The sequence below is a fragment of the Zootoca vivipara genome, chromosome 5 (genome assembly GCF_963506605.1).
Source record: "Zootoca vivipara chromosome 5, rZooViv1.1, whole genome shotgun sequence".
In the NCBI taxonomy this organism is placed as follows: Eukaryota; Metazoa; Chordata; class Lepidosauria; order Squamata; family Lacertidae; genus Zootoca; species Zootoca vivipara.
This window is the reverse complement of record NC_083280.1, coordinates 79,257,992-79,278,471: the sequence shown is the minus strand read 5'-3', so window position 1 is coordinate 79,278,471 and position 20,480 is coordinate 79,257,992. Positions and strand designations below refer to the sequence as shown.

General features: G+C 42.7%; 1 protein-coding gene across 2 annotated transcripts in view; it reads left to right on the top strand.

The window, feature by feature from the left end:
• Positions 1 to 360: 360 nt before the first annotated feature.
• Positions 361 to 20,480, top strand: part of NRG3 (neuregulin 3) — a 565,161-nt gene continuing 545,041 nt past the window's right edge. For both annotated transcript variants that reach the window (XM_035138508.2, XM_035138509.2), the window contains exon 1: positions 361 to 1,108. In XM_035138508.2, the coding sequence (XP_034994399.2) occupies positions 361 to 1,108 (748 nt within the window). The remainder of the gene's footprint in view (positions 1,109 to 20,480) is intronic.

The window sequence follows — 20,480 nt, the reverse complement described above, 5'->3', positions numbered from 1 at the left end:
AAGGTAAAAAAGGAGGCTACTTCAGCACTGCTGGAGGATGGGGAGAGCTTGGCCATTCCAGCTGATTCAGCAGCGGTTGTGTGAATGCATGTGGATGTATATATGATGGCGGGGGTGGGGGTTACAGAGCTCTAGGTTGAATGGGGAAATGTCCTTTCGGTAACTGACGGCAGCTTCCCCCTCCGTTCTGTGGGATCTTCTTCTTTCTCATTCCCCACCCCTCCCTCCCTCTGTGGCTCGCTCGCTCTCTTTCTCGCCTTTGCGCGCCCCCTCCCTCGCCGCCTTTGCTCCGCATGCTTCTCGCTCCCCCCCGATGCCTTTTCTTTCCCCGGGGGGAGGGTGTGCCAGGCCCCTAGGAGGATGAGCGAAGGGGTCTCCTCTCCTCCGGGTGCCGCAGCTGGTGCCGAGGAGGGGGCGGCGGCCGGAGCCGGGGGTCCCGCGGGCGGCGGCGATGGGGGCGCCGACCCGGCGGCCCGCGAGGTGCGCTGCAGCGACTGCATCGTGTGGAACCGGCAGCAGACGTGGCTGTGCGTGGTGCCACTCTTCATCGGTTTCGTGGGCTTGGGGCTCAGCCTGATGCTGCTCAAGTGGATCGTGGTGGGCTCCGTCAAGGAGTACGTGCCCACCGAGCTGATGGATTCCAAAGGCATCGAGCAGGACCCCTTCTTCCTCTCCAAGCAGCCCACCACGCCGCCCAAAAGCGTGGACACCACCACCAGCAGCACGGCCACTACCACCACGTCGAGGACACCCAATCGGATAAGTACCCGCCTCACCACCATGACCAAGGCGCCCACCCGCTTCCCGGGCACCCGGGGCCCGATCCGCGCCGGCCTGCCTAGATCCACCACGGCGCACCACACGATCGCGCCCCCGACCGTCCTTGCCGCCACCACCACCGCTGTCCCTTTCAGCACCACCATCCTGATTTCCCGCCCTGCGCCTGGCACCCCTGGGACCCAGCCTCTGCCCATCTGGCCCACTGCGGCATACACTACCTCCTCCTACAAGACCTATCTTCAGGACTCTGCTCCGTCCTGGACCTTATCCCCCTTCCAAGAGGCCAGCACCACCACCACGCCAGAGGCCAACACCAGCCCCAAATACCGTAAGTGAGACCAAACTTCTTGCTTTGCGTCAATAGGGGGAAGGCTTCCCCCTTCCCTTTTTTGGAATCTGGGTTGTTGGCATCTGGATGATTCTATATATATTTATAATATTATATATATATAAATAATATGATAAATATTTGCACCAAGTTACAAGCACTCGAAATCAGGTCTAGAACAGAGACGGAGGGGATGGGGTGCTGGTGAAATGGCTCTGTTCTAGACCTGATTTCGAGTGCTTGTAACTTGGTGCAAATACCCAAAGGCATCCAGGCTTTCTTGAAGTTTGTCTGGGCTTTTCTTCCAGCCTGGATTCTTTCAGGAGAGATTCCCTCCTCTTTTGGGTGTTTGTGATAGTGATGATGATGGAGATGTAACTCTCCTAATGGGCCCTTGGAGGTGGAATTCATTCACAAGACAAGAGAGAGAGAGCCAACCCCCATCTCTCCATTTCTCGCTTTGCCTTACCCCATCCTCCAAAGCAAAATCAACACACACACCCAATTCAGGAGGAAAAGGGAATGTAGCTCTTGTCAGTCGGCCTGGGCTGGAGAGAGAAAAATGCTGACCTTGATGGTTCTGTGGCTTATGAGGAGATGAAGAGGAAAAACTGAGAGCTAGTGCTTTGGACTGGAGCTTTGGCTCGGCTGTGCTCAGGATTGTTTGACAAGGGGTGGCGTGCCTCTGTGCTGGTGTGTTTGTCTTCGCCTTCCCATTCCCCTCCCACCTTTAGAAAAGACGAGACAAGAAATGCTTTCCAGCCCAACTGTGATCCACAGTCCCTTCCCCAGGGTGCTGCGCCATTGCAAAATAATGAGCCCCAATTCCATTTCAGGAGAATGGAGGAGAGAGCACACCCCATGAATATATGCATCAGCTCAGGGAAGTCGCCTTTCTCTTCCTGTGAGCCTGGCTCCAGCCTCATCAAAGGAGTGCATCTATGAAGGATATATAGAGAGAGGGGGGGGGAGAGATTTCCTAGGCAGATGGGTAGATGGGTGGGGATCTTTCCTTCCCCCCTCTTATTGGACTACTAGGCTATTGGTTTCCAGCACTAACGCCCCCCCCCCCAATCCATTCTCCTCACCCCTCTCATCTGAAAATGAGGATTGGGTACAGTCTCTTGTGAAGGTTATCTAGGACAAACATCACCACAATCTGCTCTCTCTGCTCAGCGAACTTCTGGGTGCCACTATTTAAGGAGTGGAGGGCCTGTGATTATAGCTGGGTATTTGTCGCTCTTCTTTGATATGGTAGAGCAAGCTAGAAGATGGGTTGCTACATGAAGATGGGAATCCTGTACTTACCAGGGAGTAAGTTCAATGGAACTCAGCAGAGCTTACTTCTGAGTAGGCAGACTTGCACTGTAAATCCCATTCTGAAGCAATTTTATTGCCCTGCACTCTCTTCCCGATCTGATGGGTTTGCTTATTTAAATAATTTGTTCCCTCTTTGTTCTGTCTCAAATATTCCTTTAAAGCTGTTTGCTGCTCATAATCTAGGCTGAAGAGCAATATGTGGGAGCCAAAGGATGCTATGATTTGAGGAAATCAAGCAAAGGGTGTGTGTGTGTGAAACTAACCTGGGGGAATCAGCCCAAGAGGATAGAGTACATGAGATGGTCAGTGAGAGGTAATATATCCTGTGGTCAACAGACAAGAGGCAGCTGGAAGGTTGTTAAGTTGCATTTGGCTAGTGTCCTTTTTGTGATTTGGGGAGGATGTTCATTCCTTTACAGAAAATGAAGCTGAAATGCAGAAACACACCTTCCTCTCTCCTCTCCTTGCTTCCCTCCAGAGACTGCCTGATTTTTCATGCTATGCCCCCTCTTGCATTTGAAGCTCCTTCAGAGCAGAAACCTGCTATTTCCCAAATGCATTTATTGTCTGCTGCTGGACAGGCAGGATGTTGTGAAATTTGGAAATGCTACCCTGCAGCCCTTCTCTCTCCCCCCCCCCGCCATCTAATTCTCTCCCCCAGTCCAACTCTGTCTCTGTAAGAAGACTGGTAAATCCACTATGATTTTCTAACCTTGCTGAGTCCTTAGATTATAGAACCTGCTTAATAGATGACGGTCAGCTGGCAGGACCTACTATACTACCCAACCTAACCAGCCCATTTTCTCTCTCTCTCTCTAACACACACACACACACACACACACACACACACACAAACACAAACACAAACACAAACACACACACCCCATGACACACATATGTTCACACATACTGTTTATATTTGCAAGCAATCTTTGGTCCAGATCTTGCTAATATAACTGTTTAAATCAGAGTTTAGACCTTTGTGTTCCCTCCCTCTTCGCTATTCCCTGCCCCCCCCCCCTGCAGCTTTGCTAAAGCAGAAAATATAAGAAGTGCAAATCCACCAGAAATTGACCCTGTTTGAGCACATTGATAGCCTGTGATTATCATTAACGGGAGATTAAATAGATTACATAAAAAAGGATTGGAATTTATAGGGCATGTGGAATTCCTCTCCCTCCTCCACCCTCCCCAAAGCTGCACAATTTTCTGTTTCACATAATCTTTCTGTCAGGTTACAGTGGGAAAAGAGTGGAAGTGATATTGTGATTTTTCTTTGGTGGGTGCTCAACTTTCTGACCTGATGTTTGCATCGTTCACTCACTTTGATCCTCAATTCTCCCCTCTGCATTTTAAGGCCTTTTGTAGGAAAAGGGGGAAACGTAGATAAAAGGAATACATTCAAATACATTAGTTTCTGGACTCAGCTGTCTCTTTCTGCTCTTCCTATGACTCTGTTTCTTGATAATAGTAATAATAATAATAGCAATAAAATATAAAAACTGGGTCTACATTACTGTGTGAATATGAATATATATAAGAGAATTTGGAGCAAATTCTTGTGTGGTCGTCTTGATGGGAGAAAGGCACATACTAAAGGCAAATATGCAATGCTCTGTTTAATTACTAATATTTTTTGAAAATGGAAGTCCTGTGGAAGGGCAAGGGTTCAGGATATCTCACAGAATTATCAGCACCACATTTCCCAGGATCCTCTAGGGGAAGCCGTGGTGGATTAAAGTGGCATACAATCATCAGAGATCTCGTATTGTAGATAGGCCTTGTGAATGTTTTCCTGGTGTTTTTGAAAGAGGAGTGCCTGATATGAATTCATGTGAAGTGTTGTTTGAGACCTTTGCTGGTTTTTTAAAGGATTCCCCCCCCCCTCAGGTTTTTTCTCTTACAGCTGTGATGAACAATAAACAATCATTTACTCAGAGTCATCCACTCTTCTTTATCTGTAGAAACAAGCAAGACCCATATGCAATGAGCCCCCTTGGAGATAATTCAGAATCTTATTTTAATTTTATTCCTTAGCACATAGATTAGGGCAGGGTGACTCAAAATATGACACTGGCCACAATAACGAAGACTTTGGCAAACTTGTTTCCTCCAGAATTTGTAGGGCTACATAGAGTCATAGAGTTGGAAGGGATCCCGAGGGTAATCTAGTCCAACCACCTCCAATGCAGGAATCTCGACTAAAGCATCCATGTCAGATGGCCACCCAACTTCTGCTTAAAAACCTCCAAAGAAGGAGAGTCCACTACCTCTTTTGGGAGTCTGTTCCACTGTCAAACAGCTTTTACCATCAGGAAGAAATTTCGTCCTGATGTTTAGTCGGAATCTCCTTTCTTATAACTTGAATCCATTGGTTCAGTTCCTTGCTACATTCTCCATGTGACAGGCCATTAGATATTTGAAGATGGCTACCATATCTCCCCTCAATCTCCTCTTTACCAGACTAAACATACCAGCTTCTCTCAACTGTTCCTCCTAACTGGCTGGGGTTGATGGGAGTTGTAGTCCAACAATATCTGGAGGACACAAGTTGCTGGAAGCTGCCACAATTTCTGTATATGTAACAAGAGAAAGTATTTTGTGCATGTGAGGCTGGGAGTGTAGCAGTAGCGTGACTAGGGTGGAACAGTAGGAACACTTGCCCTCAGTACAAACTGGATGGAGCAGCAAAGTTTAATAAAAGATATTGTATTGGCAGTGTGTTATGATAATGTTGATACAATGTTTACTTGCCAGGAGGCTTGGTGAGGGCAGCAGACCTGGCAAAATAGCTTTTCACTGGACCTGCATTTGCAGCCTACCACAGAAAACATATTCATACATAGTCATACTTAGGGGGGGGGAGGCTGACTAGAGCAGTGAGGGGTTTTTCCCCCCATAAGAGTTCCTGAACAGGAGAATTCCATTTGCACAGTGACAACTTGGCATTTCAGCATCAACTGGTCCCGTTTTATGGAGTGGGGTAGGAGTGTTATAGGACTGGAAATTGATTGCAGAAATGGAACAGAGGTGGGGAAACGGTGGCTCTCCAGATGTTGTTGGAATACAACTTACTTCAGCCCCAGCCAGCATGGTTTATGGTCAAGAGTGGTAGGAGTTGAAGTCCAAGAACATCTGGAAGGCAAATGATTCCCCATCCCTGCACGAGAGTGCAGACTCTGCTAGAAGAGGTGGTGGTGATTTTCCATCTTCTGTGCAGCAAAAGGGAGAGAAACTCAAAAGGGTGTGTCTTGAACCCCTGAAGGGAGCCTTCACATTAAAAATACAAAACAAAGACCGGGGAACTCCAGGATTATAGGGAACTAATGCTGAACCAGAAACCAACTATATCCTGAACCAGAAACCATATTAACTAAAAGAAAAGCGCACCCCTTTAACCTTATTTTAAGAGTTCCTACTATAAAGTAAAATGATTTCATCCTCCCCATAATATATGCTCTTCTAGGGCTAAAAGCATTGATCAAATCAGTATATAAATTGACAGGTTCATGCACTGCAGATTAAAAATTGATTACTGGATTGAGATTAGAAGCACCCCTGTTTTATGCTGTTGTTGTTGGATACAGTATATGCCTCTGCAGCTCCTCAGTCAATTGATGTGCTGCAGTTAATTTTCCAAACACTTGCCTGCGTTATTTAGTTGAGAGAAATGGTAATCTGCTTTCAGTTCCTCAGAAGATCACTTGCATGTAATATATGGTATAATAATGTAATATTTAATCTGTTAATGATGCTGTTTAATCAGACACAAGCAAAACAGTCAATTGACTGAGGAAACTAACTAGTTGATAGCCTTAGAGCCCACCCCCTTTTGATATTTTTGGTTCTACGGTGACTTTGTTGCTATGTAAAACTGAAATATTATACACAGACTAGGTCTCCAGCAAGAATTCATCAGCGCAGTGAAACTGCTTCCTCTTGCATTAATTTATGGCCTAGCAGAGAAACAAAGAGCAGCCAAAGCTGGATCACATAATGCAGAAGAGCCAAAATAGAGCAATGTTCCAGAAATTGTAATCAATACCCTTTTGAGAAACAGAACAGAGAAAGCTCTTTCTATGAGCCTGAACTGCTATCCGAGGTTGCTTTAATTTCCTTCTCGTTCTCATTCAGAAATATAAAGCTTACCTACTGCAATCAATTATGTGCAGCTAGTAAATGCTCATCATTATTATGAGAAGAGTGTGTGTGGAAAGAAGTCCATTAAATTGCAGAGGCCCCTGTGGGTGTTTTGCAAAGAGTGCACATAGACACATTGCCCTCCTCCCCTCACGTGGGATTCTTGCACATGGAGGCAGAAACATGGCTGGGAGGGAAGCCCCAGGAGCAATGTTTTTTGTTTTGCTTTTTACCTCTCAGGAGTACCTAGGAACCATTCATTTTATTATGACATTAAATATAAGGGTGCACTGATGTAAGGTTACGACTGCCTCCCAAGGAAGCCCAGAGCCTGGGATCGGTTTTGCCTCTTTGCAGCTATGTCCAGAACCAGACACTATCTCCATTCCCTTCATCTGTCTGTCCCTGCCATTGCTTCTGTTTCTTGGTGTTATGCTAGAATGTGTGATGGAGCCTTGGAAACACTAGAGTATGTTGGCATGTTGGGCTTTGAAGAGTGCGACAAGCGAGAGAATGTTGACACATGGCTATTACATAGATAAAACATGATATGGGGGGTGTTCAAGAAATCAGGGTTGGGTTTTTGGATTTTTGAGGGGAGAGGGGAGGAATCTAATATTTTAATTTCAGTGGAGTTTTATTGAGATAGTGTTGTATTTTAATGAGACATTTACAGTGGTACCTTGAGTTACAAACGCTTCAGGTTACAAACTCCGCTAACCCAGAAATAGTACCTCAGGTTAAGAACTTTGCTTCAGGATGAGAACAGAAATCATGCTCCAGCGGCACAGCATCAGCATTAGACCCTATTAGCTAAAGTTGTGCTTCAGGTTAAGAACAGTTTCAGGTTAAGAACGGACCTCCAGAACGAATTAAGTTCTTAACCTGAGGTACCACTGTAATTTTTAAATATTGATGATAGGGCTGAGAGGGAATGATCAGCAGCAGGTTTACATGGACAGTAAACCCCTCAGAGGTGAAGGCCCACACTGCTGAAAGCCTGCTCTCTTCATAGCCCATAAAACACTTCCCAGTTCAGTTGACACATCATTTACCAGTGTGGTGAGACCTTGATCACAACCGAACCGAAGCCAAGGCATTTATTTCATTGGACAGCAGATTAGGCCCTGAACATGCAAATGAATTATTAACACATTCTGGAATTATAAGCAGAAATATGTTTCTCTCTTTCTGCTGTTTTTTACACACATATATATATATATATTCAGAATTTAGAAAACAGCAGAGAGAAACATATTTCTGCTTAGAACACACACACACACACACACACACACACACACACACACACACACTGCATTCCAGCTTCTATCAAGAATGTTTGGTGCTCTGGCAAATAAGAGGAATAATTTGCTACACTACTTGTACTTGTGTCATATCTCTGAAGGATTCTGCTGTGCTTTCATGTTGACAGCCAAAAGCCATTCTTTGCCAGCAGTGATTAGAAAAGGACTTTCCAACTGAATCAGAGGCCATGTCTCTAAAAGGTAAAGGTACCCCTGACCATTAGATCCAGTTGCGGATGACTCTGGGGTTGTGAACGCATCTCGCTTTACTGGCCGAGGGAGCTGGCGTTTGTCCATAGACAGCTTCTGGGTCATGTGACCAGCATGACTAAGCCACTTCTGGCGAACCAGAGCAGCACACGGAAACGCCGTTTACCTTTCCACCAGAGCGGTACCTATTTATCTACTTGCACTTTGACGTGCTTTCAAACTGCTAGGTGGGCAGGAGCTGGGACTGAACAATGGGAGCTCACCCTGTCATGGGGATTTGAACCGCCGACCTTCCGATTGGCAAGCCCTAGGCTCAGTGGTTTAGACCACAGCACCACCTGCGTCCCAAGCCTTTTGTCCCAGGGTAGGGTCTGGGGGTAAAGGATGCAACCTCCTTGCCAGAAATAAGCAGGTTAGAGTGTTTTCAGTACCTGGACAGGAGATTGTGCCAGAACCTCATAGAATCATAGAATTGTAGAGTTGCAAGGGTCATTGAGTCCAACCCCTTGCAATGCAGGAATCCTGTCCACGGCCATCCCTGGGTGGGCTTGAACCACCAACTTTCTGGTTAACAGCCAGATGCATTGACCCACTGCACCACTGGGGGATGCATGTCCCCTTCAGTTCCATGACAAAAGAAGGGTGGGATGTGATAAAAAAATAAAAAAAATAAAGGGTTGCCAAGCCTATCCAGTATTTACTTTTTTGTTAATTTGTCTGCACAGAAGAATGCAAAAACAAGGGGGAAAGTTTATGTCTGGAGTTTTGTATATGTCTGGTATATATATTGCTTTGCTTTGTTTTTTAAAAGGGGTTGGGTGGGTACCGTATAAGTCAGAGGCACTTTGTCCTTACACCATCAAGCAAGGGAAGGACTATAACTCACTGGGGTATGCAGGAAGACCAAGGTTCAATCCTTGGCATTTTCATCAAAAATATAGTGATCTGGAAAAGGAGGTGGTGATCTGGTACCAGATGATGGGAAATATCTTCACCTGCTGCTGGTGGTGGTCAGAAGAGGCAGTACTGGGATACAGAAACACAAGACCCTTGGGGCATTTATAAGTATTAGCACCTTAATCCAGTGACAATCTAGGCCATAAACCCCCTTGAAAGCTTGGTCAGTGAGGGAACAGGCAAGATTTGAAATAGTAACATTTAGTGTGTTTGGTTTGGGCAGGTATTTGGATTTTTGCTTTATTCAGCCAAAGGAAACAGGAAGTTAAGCAAATGGATCGTTTTGAGCCCTGCACCAGGAGGCAGAAGTGCTGCCTACTATCTCACTGCTCTGAAGTTCTTAAAGCTTAAGAACATAATCTCTGGGTCTGAGAGACTATTTAGAAATGAGAGCCAGTAGGTCACATTCAGAGAGCTTGTCTGTGAACTAGGAAGTCTCCAGTTCAAATTTCACCTCTGCCATGGCATTTCTCTGCCTACTACAATTCTAAACAAACCTGCTTGGGAGAGTAAGCCCCATTGAACTCAGTGAGACTACGCTAAGCAGGTATGCATAGGATTAGGCTGCATTTGGGCAAGGCAACATTGCTCAGCATCTTCCTCCATCTGCAGTAAGGCCAGTATTCTCTCCAAACATAGTGGGACATATGTGAAATATTTCATACATATGTGAAATATTTCATACACTCAAAAAGGGAACTATGCAGGCAAAATATATTATCAATCTCTTATTTAAGGCATGGTGGCATTTTATTAGCCAGCTGTTTTATTCCTGGTACTTCCAGAATAAGGATGGCCTGATGCAAAAGAAGAAAAGAATTCCTGAACATTTAATAGTTGCATAGATGCAGGGATTTCATTTGTGTAGCTTGCTTAGCTTATAAAGGTGCAGAAGCTCCTTTCGTGTTCTGCATCTGGCTGCTCTATCCCACAATGTGATGTAGTGGGCAGTCTCAAAATAGTTACATGTTCCTTTTAAATAATTAATCTATGCAAATTTTCACCAGCTGTTTTCTTTTCCTTGCTGGGAATGGGGGCAAACCTATCTTTAGATGGAGCTTGTGTGTGAGAGAGAGAGGGGGGGATGTGCGTGGTACTTTGACAATCGATGGACTTGTGCAAAGATTACCAAATTTGGATTTTAAGTCTCTTTAAAACCCACAGATAAGATAGTGTGCATTATATAGAATCTATGTACAGCAAGGACTCAAACAAATTGTGTATGCTATAGAGCAGAGGTAGGTAGAAGATAGGTTGGGACCTACTGGTAGATATTTTGGGGGAGTTTGGTGTTACAGCAACACCAAAAAAAAACCTTTGTCCCTGTAAACTAAGTTACTGAAACACAGTGCTTAGGTGAGAAGCAGAAGTGAAATTTTGCATGAAAGAGCTTGTGAACTTGGTTCTGGTACTAACCACTTACTCAGAGGCACCCTGTCCTTAAATCTTAGCATAAGTCTACACACCTGAATCACTATTGCACTTTGCTCCAGTTGATTGTTCTATGCATGCTTATTCAGAGGTAGGTCCTGATGAGTTCCATGGGCTTATTTTCATGTGAAGTGTACATAGTTCGGGGAACCTATAGCCCATGGGCCTAATGCCCTCAGTGTGGTATAGCCCAAACCATGCCCACCTGTCCATTGATTTGCATGCTATGATGTCGAGTGCAGGAAGGTAAACCCAAGAGGATAAATAGAAAAGGGAGAATTGGGAGCACATCCTAAAGGTGTTCACATCACCATTTCCTATGGCTCCAGCATGTTCCCACCACTAGTATTTTTAAGCCAGTTTCACATGACATTAGCCACAATCCACCTGTATCCCATAGCTTTTGGGGAAATACTCCTTTTTGGTTTGCCTTCCCTCAAATCAGCTTCCGACTGATTCCAAAATGGAAACGGCCATTCTTTTGTGGTGTGAACACTTCAGGCGGCTTTTGCGCATGTGCAGATGACAGCATGGGTGCAGATAGAAACGTCACTTGGTGTGTGGAAAGAAAAAAAACAGGTGAAGGCATCCTTCCTCCACTCTGATGTGAACAGTGGCAGGAGAATGCAACTTGGATACGCAACAGGGAGGAACAACCTCGCAGCATTTTGAGCCACAGCTTCAGAGGAACATTATTCTTTCTCTGTTCAACTCAAATTCAAGCTGCACCTGCAAAGGAAGAAAGGAACTGAGGATTCTCCCTCTGAAGTTGAGTCACCTTTGAATTGAATTGAATTGATTACGGCCCCAGACCAGACTCACATACTGTACTAAACAGATCAGAAACACAATAAAACTAAGTTTAAATTAACAATCATTATAACAATAAACAATACAATTATGGCAGCAGTTAAAATATGGTTTAAGTCTCTAGAATATTATCTATAATTTGGTTCTAAGGCCTTAGTCTTTAGTCTAAAATCTGCCCTGAATTTTATGGCGACCGCACAAAATTTGGCCACATTTAACGTGATCTCTGGATCCTTGTCCTCTATCAGAGATTTTAAACATTGAGGTTCGGGCCCACTTGGAAAATCACCTTGTGTCAAGTGATGTTGAGTTACTGACAGGTGGGAAGTCTCACCCCCTAGTCAAAGTGGCAATTCCCTACCCCTGGTGTACAGGATTGTAATTTTATCCAAACTTATTTAGGAGCAAGTGATCTTGGGGAGCAGGGGGCTTCCTTCTGAATAAACATTCCGAGGTTTGGGGCCAGCTTATACATGCTTGCTTGCTTAGAAGAAGGCTGCATCCAGCTCAGTGGGACTTCTTTCTAAGTAACACTGTACAAGATTGGTCTGACCGACAACATACTGCCCTTTTTTTCATTTTTCTTTCTTTTCTTTTTTGGTTATCCCAAAAGCTGCCACTTGAGAAGCACATCCTTACTCTACTGAGTAAGAAAGAGAGTGAGACAAAGGGGGAAAGTTGATACATCCAAAGTAGAGGAGCTTGTCCACATCAACTTGAGGTTCCCTAATCCACCAGCCATGACTTGTTTAAAGACCTTGTTATTTTGAATGGTGATGAGTAACCCTCTCAAGATGTGTGTCTGATACTGAAAACTTCACTTTTGCCTTTGTTGTACTGACAGACCTAAATGGTTGTCTTCAAAAGCTCTGCAGGCATTGGAATGTCTCCTGGAGCTTCAAGGGACACTTTTAACATAATGCATTTTCTCTCTCTTTAAAATCTCAATGGCATGAAATCAGTTGGGTGTAAACCCCCACCCCCACCACACACACAATTCACAACAGTCTGGTTCTCCCTCACTCCTCTGAAACTTTAGATTTCTAGCTCATTATAAACGGAGGCTTGATTGCTGGCTGTTACCAGATAGAGGGGCTGTAGCACTGCATAATAGCACACCATTAAATTAGCATTAATAGCAGTGAGCTTCTTTCACAGATCGGATCATTCTCAGGACTCGTAAAGCAAAGCAGCTGACCTAAGACAGACTGATTCTCTTGCAGAGTCTTCTGTGGTCTCTTTATGGGAACAGCAAAGGTTATTTTTCGCTATTCCATTTGGAGGTGATTTAGACACATGCAGGCTAGCTGGGGGCTGCTGTTTTCCAAGATACAATCAGGATCTTAATGAAATCAATTTAGAATGATTTATATCCTGTAGCACTGTGATGTCAAAAATGAGCTTGCATTCCGCAACACTAGTATTTTCCTACTCTTTGCATGCAATAAAAAACCCATATAATTTATGATATCTCCCTTTAAAAAGACAATTCTTGGTATTTCATCACAATTTAGCATCACCAAGAAACAGAACCCAAGATCTGGCCATAGATGCAGAAGCTGTACATGCTTCATTTCAAGTGGGGGAGGGGGGGTCACCCAGGACAGGGAACAAATATAGGTCGTACCTTAGTATTGCCCCCTAGGAATAACACTTTATGTCCTTCCATTTAAGTGTATGACAGTTACACTTGAAGAGGCTGTTGCAGTGAGAGCAAAACTTGTCCTACATTCTGACATGGTAACAAAGGTGGTTTCAGGGTAGCGTGATCAGTTGGGCTGCACTGAGCACTGGTGCCACAGGGGGCAACACAACAATGATGTAGAACAGAGCGCAAGAGGCAGGGGGGCACTAAATTTTAGCATTGCACTGGGCGCCACTGAAATTTGAGAGCCTAAAGCCCGCCACTGCAAGGTGGTCAGGGACTGACCCTCTGTGACAGAGATCCCACGGGAGTTGCATACCTGCCAAGTTCCTGTGGGTGAAATAAGGGACGGACCGGAAGTAGCAGACCGGAAGTAGCGCTGCCGCCATTTTGGAACTGGGCGGAGCATGTTCAGAAGCGGCTTTTGATGCTGCTTTGCCCAGTTCCAAAATGGCCACCATGCCAGAAGTCGCACTGCAGCCATTTTGGAACTGGGCAGAGCTGCATCAAAAGTCACTTCTGAGCATGCTCTGCCCAGTTCCAAAATGGCCATCGCGCCAGAATAAACCGGGGGAAAACAAAAAAAAAATTGTGTTTTTTCAGCTGGGGACAGCTAGAAAAATGGGGGTTTCCCGGGGAATACGGGAGACTTGGCAGCTATGGCGTTGTGGTGTGCATGCCCTTAAATTTACTGCATTCTTCAGAAACTTTTGCAACATGTTTCTTCTTTAAAATGACTTTGGGGGTGACTGATGTGTTTGCATGTTGGGCTGGCTCAGTTTTCAGTTGCAGCCCAATCATACAATAGTTGCTCAGAACTAAGTCCATGCAGTTCACTTAGATAGGTGTGCACAGAATTGAAACTTGGGTTAACTTTCGTTACATATGCAGATAGTAAACTGCTTTGATGGATTTTTATGATGAAGTGGTATATAAATTTTATGAAATAAACACCGTATTTTTCCATGTATAAGACTAGGTTTCCCCCCCCCCCAAAAAAAAATAATGTCAAAAATTAGGGGGTGTTTTATACTCTGGGCCATCTTGCCCCGTTTTCTTAAATCTGAGTCTCCCAAAATAGGGTGCGTCTTATACATGGGGGCATCTTATAGACGGGAAAATACGGTACATAAAATATGCTTCATTGAATTATAAACCAGAACATACTGATTAACTTCAGCTGGGTTACTACTATACATTTATTAGGGTGCTTTTCTTTCCTTTCTCTCCCCTCCCTGCATTTATTTTTTAACCTTCCTAAATTTATTTCTTACCCTTTCCTTTAGTTGAACTCCTGTTCCGTTTATTTGTGAACTGATATATAGCATTATCCAAAGTCAGTCTTATTCAGAGAGTAGACCCATTGGAAATAATAGGCACGACTAACATATGCCCATTAATTTCAGTGGATCTACTCTGAGTTTAATTTAGATACAAACAATATCTAAGTTGTTTTTATTTGTACGTAATGTTTGGAAATCTTGAGAACAAGCCCCTCTGAAAGGCTACATAATGCTAAAAACAACAGCACCCCCATCAAAATAGGTCTGTGGATGAATGATTTGAGAATTGCAAATAAAGTAGCACTAAATTATTCCAGCTGTTTGGCATTGAACTCTTCCAGTAATAGCTACTAAACAAATAGCAACTAATGGATTTCTCCTATGTTATGTATGTATGTGTGGTTATCCTCATCTCTCCCCCGCCTTTTATATTACGTTGGGAGGGGGAGAATTAATGCCCTCTCTAAAACTGCGAGTAGCTTTGCCACGGAGAAATGGGATTTTTGTTTGAATCTTGCCGAGATAAACTGCGCTGAATTGGTATGGTAATTTTTCCTTCATTTAATAGTATCAAAGATAAAGGCTTTGCAGTGGCAGGGTTCAATGGGGCAAGAAACTTAACTGAGTGGATTATCCTTATGAAATTTCAGTACTACTGGCTTAGGTTGGAGGTGGCTTTATAATAGCTGCATTTAGAAGCTGTGTTCCTGGGGCTCTCCTGTGAATGGCTGTTCACTTGCATTTTTTGTTGTTGCTACTTTGTCCTGTGGCTAAAGGACACTTAACATAGGCAGTGTGTTATTGTCCCCATTTTCTTTTTCAGCATAGCATAGCATTTTGTTTACATCAGCCTATTCCTTAGCAACATGCATTCAGTGTAGTGATAAAGAGTATGTGATGTGAACCATGCCATGAACTCACCAGGTCCCCGTTGGCAAGCTACTGCCTCCTTGTTACAGCTTCTCATACGAGATCAACAACATTGGCTTACCTTACAGGGCTGTTATGTGGAACACAGATGTAATCCATCTTCGCAAAGCACCAATGACTTTTGTAACTCTTTGGAAGTGAAAGGCCAAGCCTTTTTTTAAAAACAGAACCTGGTTGAATCTGAGCCCAACTGATCTTCAGTTTATTGAAGGTCCTGGTTTGGTGAAACCTCATGTTGAAAGAGTATTTAAATATATATATATATATATATATATATATATATATATATATATATATATATATATGTGTGTGTGTGTGTGTGTGTGTGTGTGTGTGTGTGTGTGTGTGTAGGGCATTGCGGGGGGGGGGAGGCTGCTGATAAAAGGGAGAGGAAGCCAGAAACATCACTGTACATGCCCAAGGTTGTCCATAGAGATATTTGGGTATCCCCATGTTCCAATGAAAATACTAGTTTTTAAACAAGGCTAGGGGTGCAGTTGTTTTCTTACAGGATTTTTTTTTTTTTACTGTTAAAGAGTTGGGTGGATGTTCCATTCTCTCTACAGAGAGAGCGGGGGGATACCACCCAAATAATAAAGATCTAGTTTCAAAAGCAGTTTAAGGCCTTCTGTCATAAGTAAACGTTCATGTTTAGATGCTAATAATTGTCACTTGTAAGTTATCCCACCCCCCAATCACATAATTGTATGAATTGTCCATATGGACTGACATTTTTTGAAGCAGTCCTGGTGCAAGTGAAAAGTATCTTCACCATTCATGGGGGCTGGAACTGATTCCCTTATTTCTTACGATTCATGAAATATATCTAAATTTTTCTAACTGGGGTCGCTTTACTTTTAGCATGGGATCAGAAGTCTCTGCTGAAACATGAGATTGACTAGTATCCCTTTAAAGCTGGAAAGTATTATCATTCAGTAGGACAAGGGTAGCTAATGTTGTTAGGCTCCAACTCTTTTCAGTTCCAGCCAACAAGGCCAATGGTCATGGATGATGGGAGTTTTGGGTCAGCAACATCTGGATTTATTGGCTATGACTACAGGTGATGTTTGGAAATTGAGCATTATTGACGTTTGGGGGTCCTTATCATTTGGTGTGATACTGCTAACATTTGGGATAAGCATGTCTAGATAGATTTTTAATACAATTCTTCATTGTTTCTGTTGATGCTGGTTGTGAAATTGTGAAGTGTCACCTATACATTTGAAGATGGTTGTCAAAATTCAGCAATCAAAGTCGGAATATCTAAAGGTTTAAGCGAAGAAAAAGCAGGAGAAGAGTGGAAACCGCTCAAGATTTATTTACAAAAACAAGTGGAAAAAGCGCAACTAATAGCAGACTTATGAGGGTCACAATATTAAGAAAACAAATTAAATTAGAGAGAGGTATGCGGTTTATCAGTGAAACCTATATCAGAATATAGGAGTGGTTGGAAGTCACGATATGGTGAAGGGGGGAGAGGGTGGGGGGTTAGTAGATTTTAACAATGCGTAATGTTATAGTGGTCGAAATATATATACACTTTTTTTGCTTTTTGCCTTCTCTCTTCTTCCTTTTCCTCTTTTCCTTTTCTTTCTCTTTTTTCCCTCCTTCTTTATCTCCCTTTTTTCTTTCTTTTTCTTTTTCCCTTTTTTTTTTTTAAATTGCATTTGTTATGTTATGTTAAGATATATTAAGTTATGTTATGTTACATCAAAAATTGTTATGTTTGTTAGGTTTTTCATAAGTTAGAATTCTTTTTCCCCCCCTTTTTTTTATTCTTTTTTTTTTCTCATCTGAAGTAACTTTTGGGTTGACATTATTTATTTATTTTTTCTGTTCTGTGTAGTTATGTTGTTATATCTGCTATCCATATTCTATTCTTTTTATATGTTGAATTTTAAAGATTTTCAATAAAGATTATTTTAAATTAAAAAAAAAAAAAAGAAGATGGTTGTCACTGGGAGGAAAACTGGACTCCACCAAAGTAGCTCAGACTTGAAGACTTGAAGGCCTTCCTCAACTATTGGTTTTCTTTGTATCCTTGGAAAAAATGTAAATTCTCAGCCCTGGTCTAACTACCTCAAAGTGGGTAGTGTGAGGAAGAACGAGAGCAAGGGTGAAATTTTGTACAAGAATTATAATTTATGTATACCACTGAAAATTCTGATATTAATTAAAGTCATCAGTGAGTAGAATGTGATTTTCTACTTTGCCTGGCTCATTGTGCAGTGAGTCGTATCACTTCCTGATTTCTAAATTGCATGGAAATAATTTTATCAGTGCTCCCTGTCAAAGAAGATAAGTCTGTTGAACTAAAGAAAACCTATTGTGGTATGAAGAAAACTCTGGCAGTTACATCTCTTGGTGTCCCTCCTGACATCCTTTCAATTGGGCATTCAGGATGATTTCTGCTCATGGTGCTTTTGGGGCAGTTATAGGAGATCCTGCTTTTGGTACAGTTCATTTCCAATAGTGCATGCCCTCTAACTTCCTCCTGAAATCTCTTAAGATTTTAAACCACAAATGTTGCAGTTGATTTTTGATGGGGTTTTTTTTTGTCTCACCTCCAAATGGCAATTTATATGGTAACATTGGAGAGGCATTGCAGAACAACTAAGAAGGCAGATTGATATGTGGACAGCCCAGTATAAATCCATCTCTAATGCACTATTATTACATCAATAAAATGCTGGAGAATACACCCACAAATGAACACAAGTCTGGAGGGACTCTTGTTGTTAATAAGGGATGAGTACAGACTCACTGAAGTCCTTCACATTGTGTATCTTTGGTTATAGCTGCATGGAGGAAGTAACATCTGATTCAATGCAGTTGAGATGAGGATCATTACTTTGTAGCACTTTGCTTGAGTGCAGTGGGTAAAAAGAAAAAAAGGGAGCATCAAATCCCTTGAAAATTAGAATTGAGATGAGGCATCAAGCTCAAGGTAAACTAAACTAAATACAAAGAAGAATGTTTGGCCAAGGAAGGACCTCTAAATTTGCCTTCAAAACTGCTTTAGTTGAAGCTTGGTGCCTAGAATGCTTTCCTTTGATGGCTTCAATAAGAGATTGATTAGGAAACTGTGGGTTTCCTAATACCTAAGAGACAGTAGCTTAGTTTGCACAAAGTATGGCTAAGCCATGGTTTAGTGTGATGTGCATGAACTTAAATTAGCCAAAGAAGGCCTTTGTTTTGCAAGTCCCCCTTCTGTTTTCCCCTACTATGAGGATAACTTTCACATCTAGCTTTCCCTCAGCCTCCGATTGTTTCATCCAGACTCAGGTTGCATGGATTATTAAAAACTCTGGTTAGTTTTAACAACTAGCTTGAAAACCACTGTTTGAAGTTGACTTGTTTCGAAACTGACCATAGTTCATTATAGTAACAAGCCCATGTCTAGATAACAAGACAAGCTGAAATTCGGGAAAAGTAAACCCCAGTGCTGCTCTTAGTGCTCTTTGCTGCATGGCAGTGGCACTGCAGAAGTCTGAGGCATCCTCAGGATTGTTCCAGCTCATGCTAAATCAGGGATATCCAAAGTGGTGCCCCTCCCATCATCCCAGCACTTTGGCCTTCTTGTCTGGGAATGGTGGGAATTATAGTCCAACAATATCTGGAGGGTAACACATTGACCACCCCCATGCTAAACATAGTTTAATGTGATGTGTGAATATGGTCTCTGTTTGAGCCTTCGGGTTTCATTGAATGAGGCATTGGATAACTTCCATTTTTGTAGTTCTCCAAATGGATATGATCCACTATCATGTGCACAGTTTTAGTAACTGGATAATGCCTGGCAAACTTGGAATGTGCTTGTCCTGGTTGATTATTGCTCTTTTTATTTATCAATTTCAGGAGCACAAGATTTGTCAAGGGATCTCCTGGTTAAAATATAGGATTTAAACGAGTAAGCTACCTAACAATGCGGGTTTTGTTTCTCAGAATCGCCAGCCCAGGTCTGGGTTCAGAAATGGATGCCCTTGGGCACTGCTCTGACCACCCTTTACAGGGAGAAACGGAAGCACTTTGCAGCAGCCAGTTACAGCTCATTTCTTCCCAAGCGACCCAGTTCCCAGAACTGTGTCATTTAAAGGCTGTTTCTTGTCCTTTCTGGTTTGCAGCTTGCTTGCATAGGAAAGACTAAGTACACAGAGACGCACCATTCTGATCATTAAAATGTATTTATACTAATGTTAGCAATATTTTTGGCAGCTGTATGCGACTGTGGTTCTCTCTGTGTGTGTTTTCCTGATGGGCTCATTAAAGGGAGGGATTCAAATCTAGGTAGAAGAAGCCTTTAAAGAGAGGAAGAAACTTATAGGATTAAAGAGAAGAAAATAACTCTTGTAAAATATTAACTTGCATGCTGTGAATATTCTGTCAGTGTGAAAGCAGCAGTGGATTTATCAGAGGGCTTTATTTGTATTTTTCTCTTAATGACAATCCCATAAAAAGATATGGCAAGATTATATCTAACTAATTAAAAGTATATTACACTGGGATTATTTCACTGGAGATTATTTTCTAGCAATCCTTTTAAAATCTTGTTTTCTATTGTGTTCCAACTCACTGAAATAAAATTATGTGTGCTTGTAAAACACATTTAGACGTTAGGTGTGATGTCTGCTGAGTCACTGCATCTTGTTTACATAAAGATGCCCAAGGTTGCTTTGTGGGTTGTGCTTGATCAAGAGGCCCTTTTTTTTTTGGCTTGGCGGAGGACCCCAGAATTTTTTGGCCACACATTCATCACTGTTGAATTGGTTTTGTGATGCCCCTGTTCATTAGGCAACACATTCTTTACTTGATGCTATTGGCTTGCTACTTTTAAAGAATTTTGATCTCCCTCCTCATTTCCATAAATCCAAGTATTCAGTTTTGCTCCTGTGGAAGGATCCAAAATGGCTTCCAGGGAGTTATTTGAGAGGAAACTTTGGAACAGTAAAAACTGTTTAACAGTGGAGCAAAAATTCCATGAGAGGTGGCAGTCTCTCTCCTTCACTGGAGCTCTTTGAGTGGGGACTGTTTAAATATTTGCCAAGTTGCTGTAGCTGCACCCTGCATTGAGCAGTGTGGTTTGTCCTAGCTTGTCCTGGCTTCTAATGTCCTTTCCAGCTCATTTTGAGAGTGAATTCTGTAACCGCCACATTTGAGCAAATTTATCAAAATCATGAAGTCCATCATGTGCTGAAACCAGTTCTGATAATGCAATTATTGGAGATCCTCTTTCCTTTTACAGCATGATGGTAAAAAATGTGGCTGTCTGAGGCTACCCTTGCCTTGGCCAGAGTAGCTGAAGCACAATTGTAACCTCTTTTTTAAACACACACACACACACA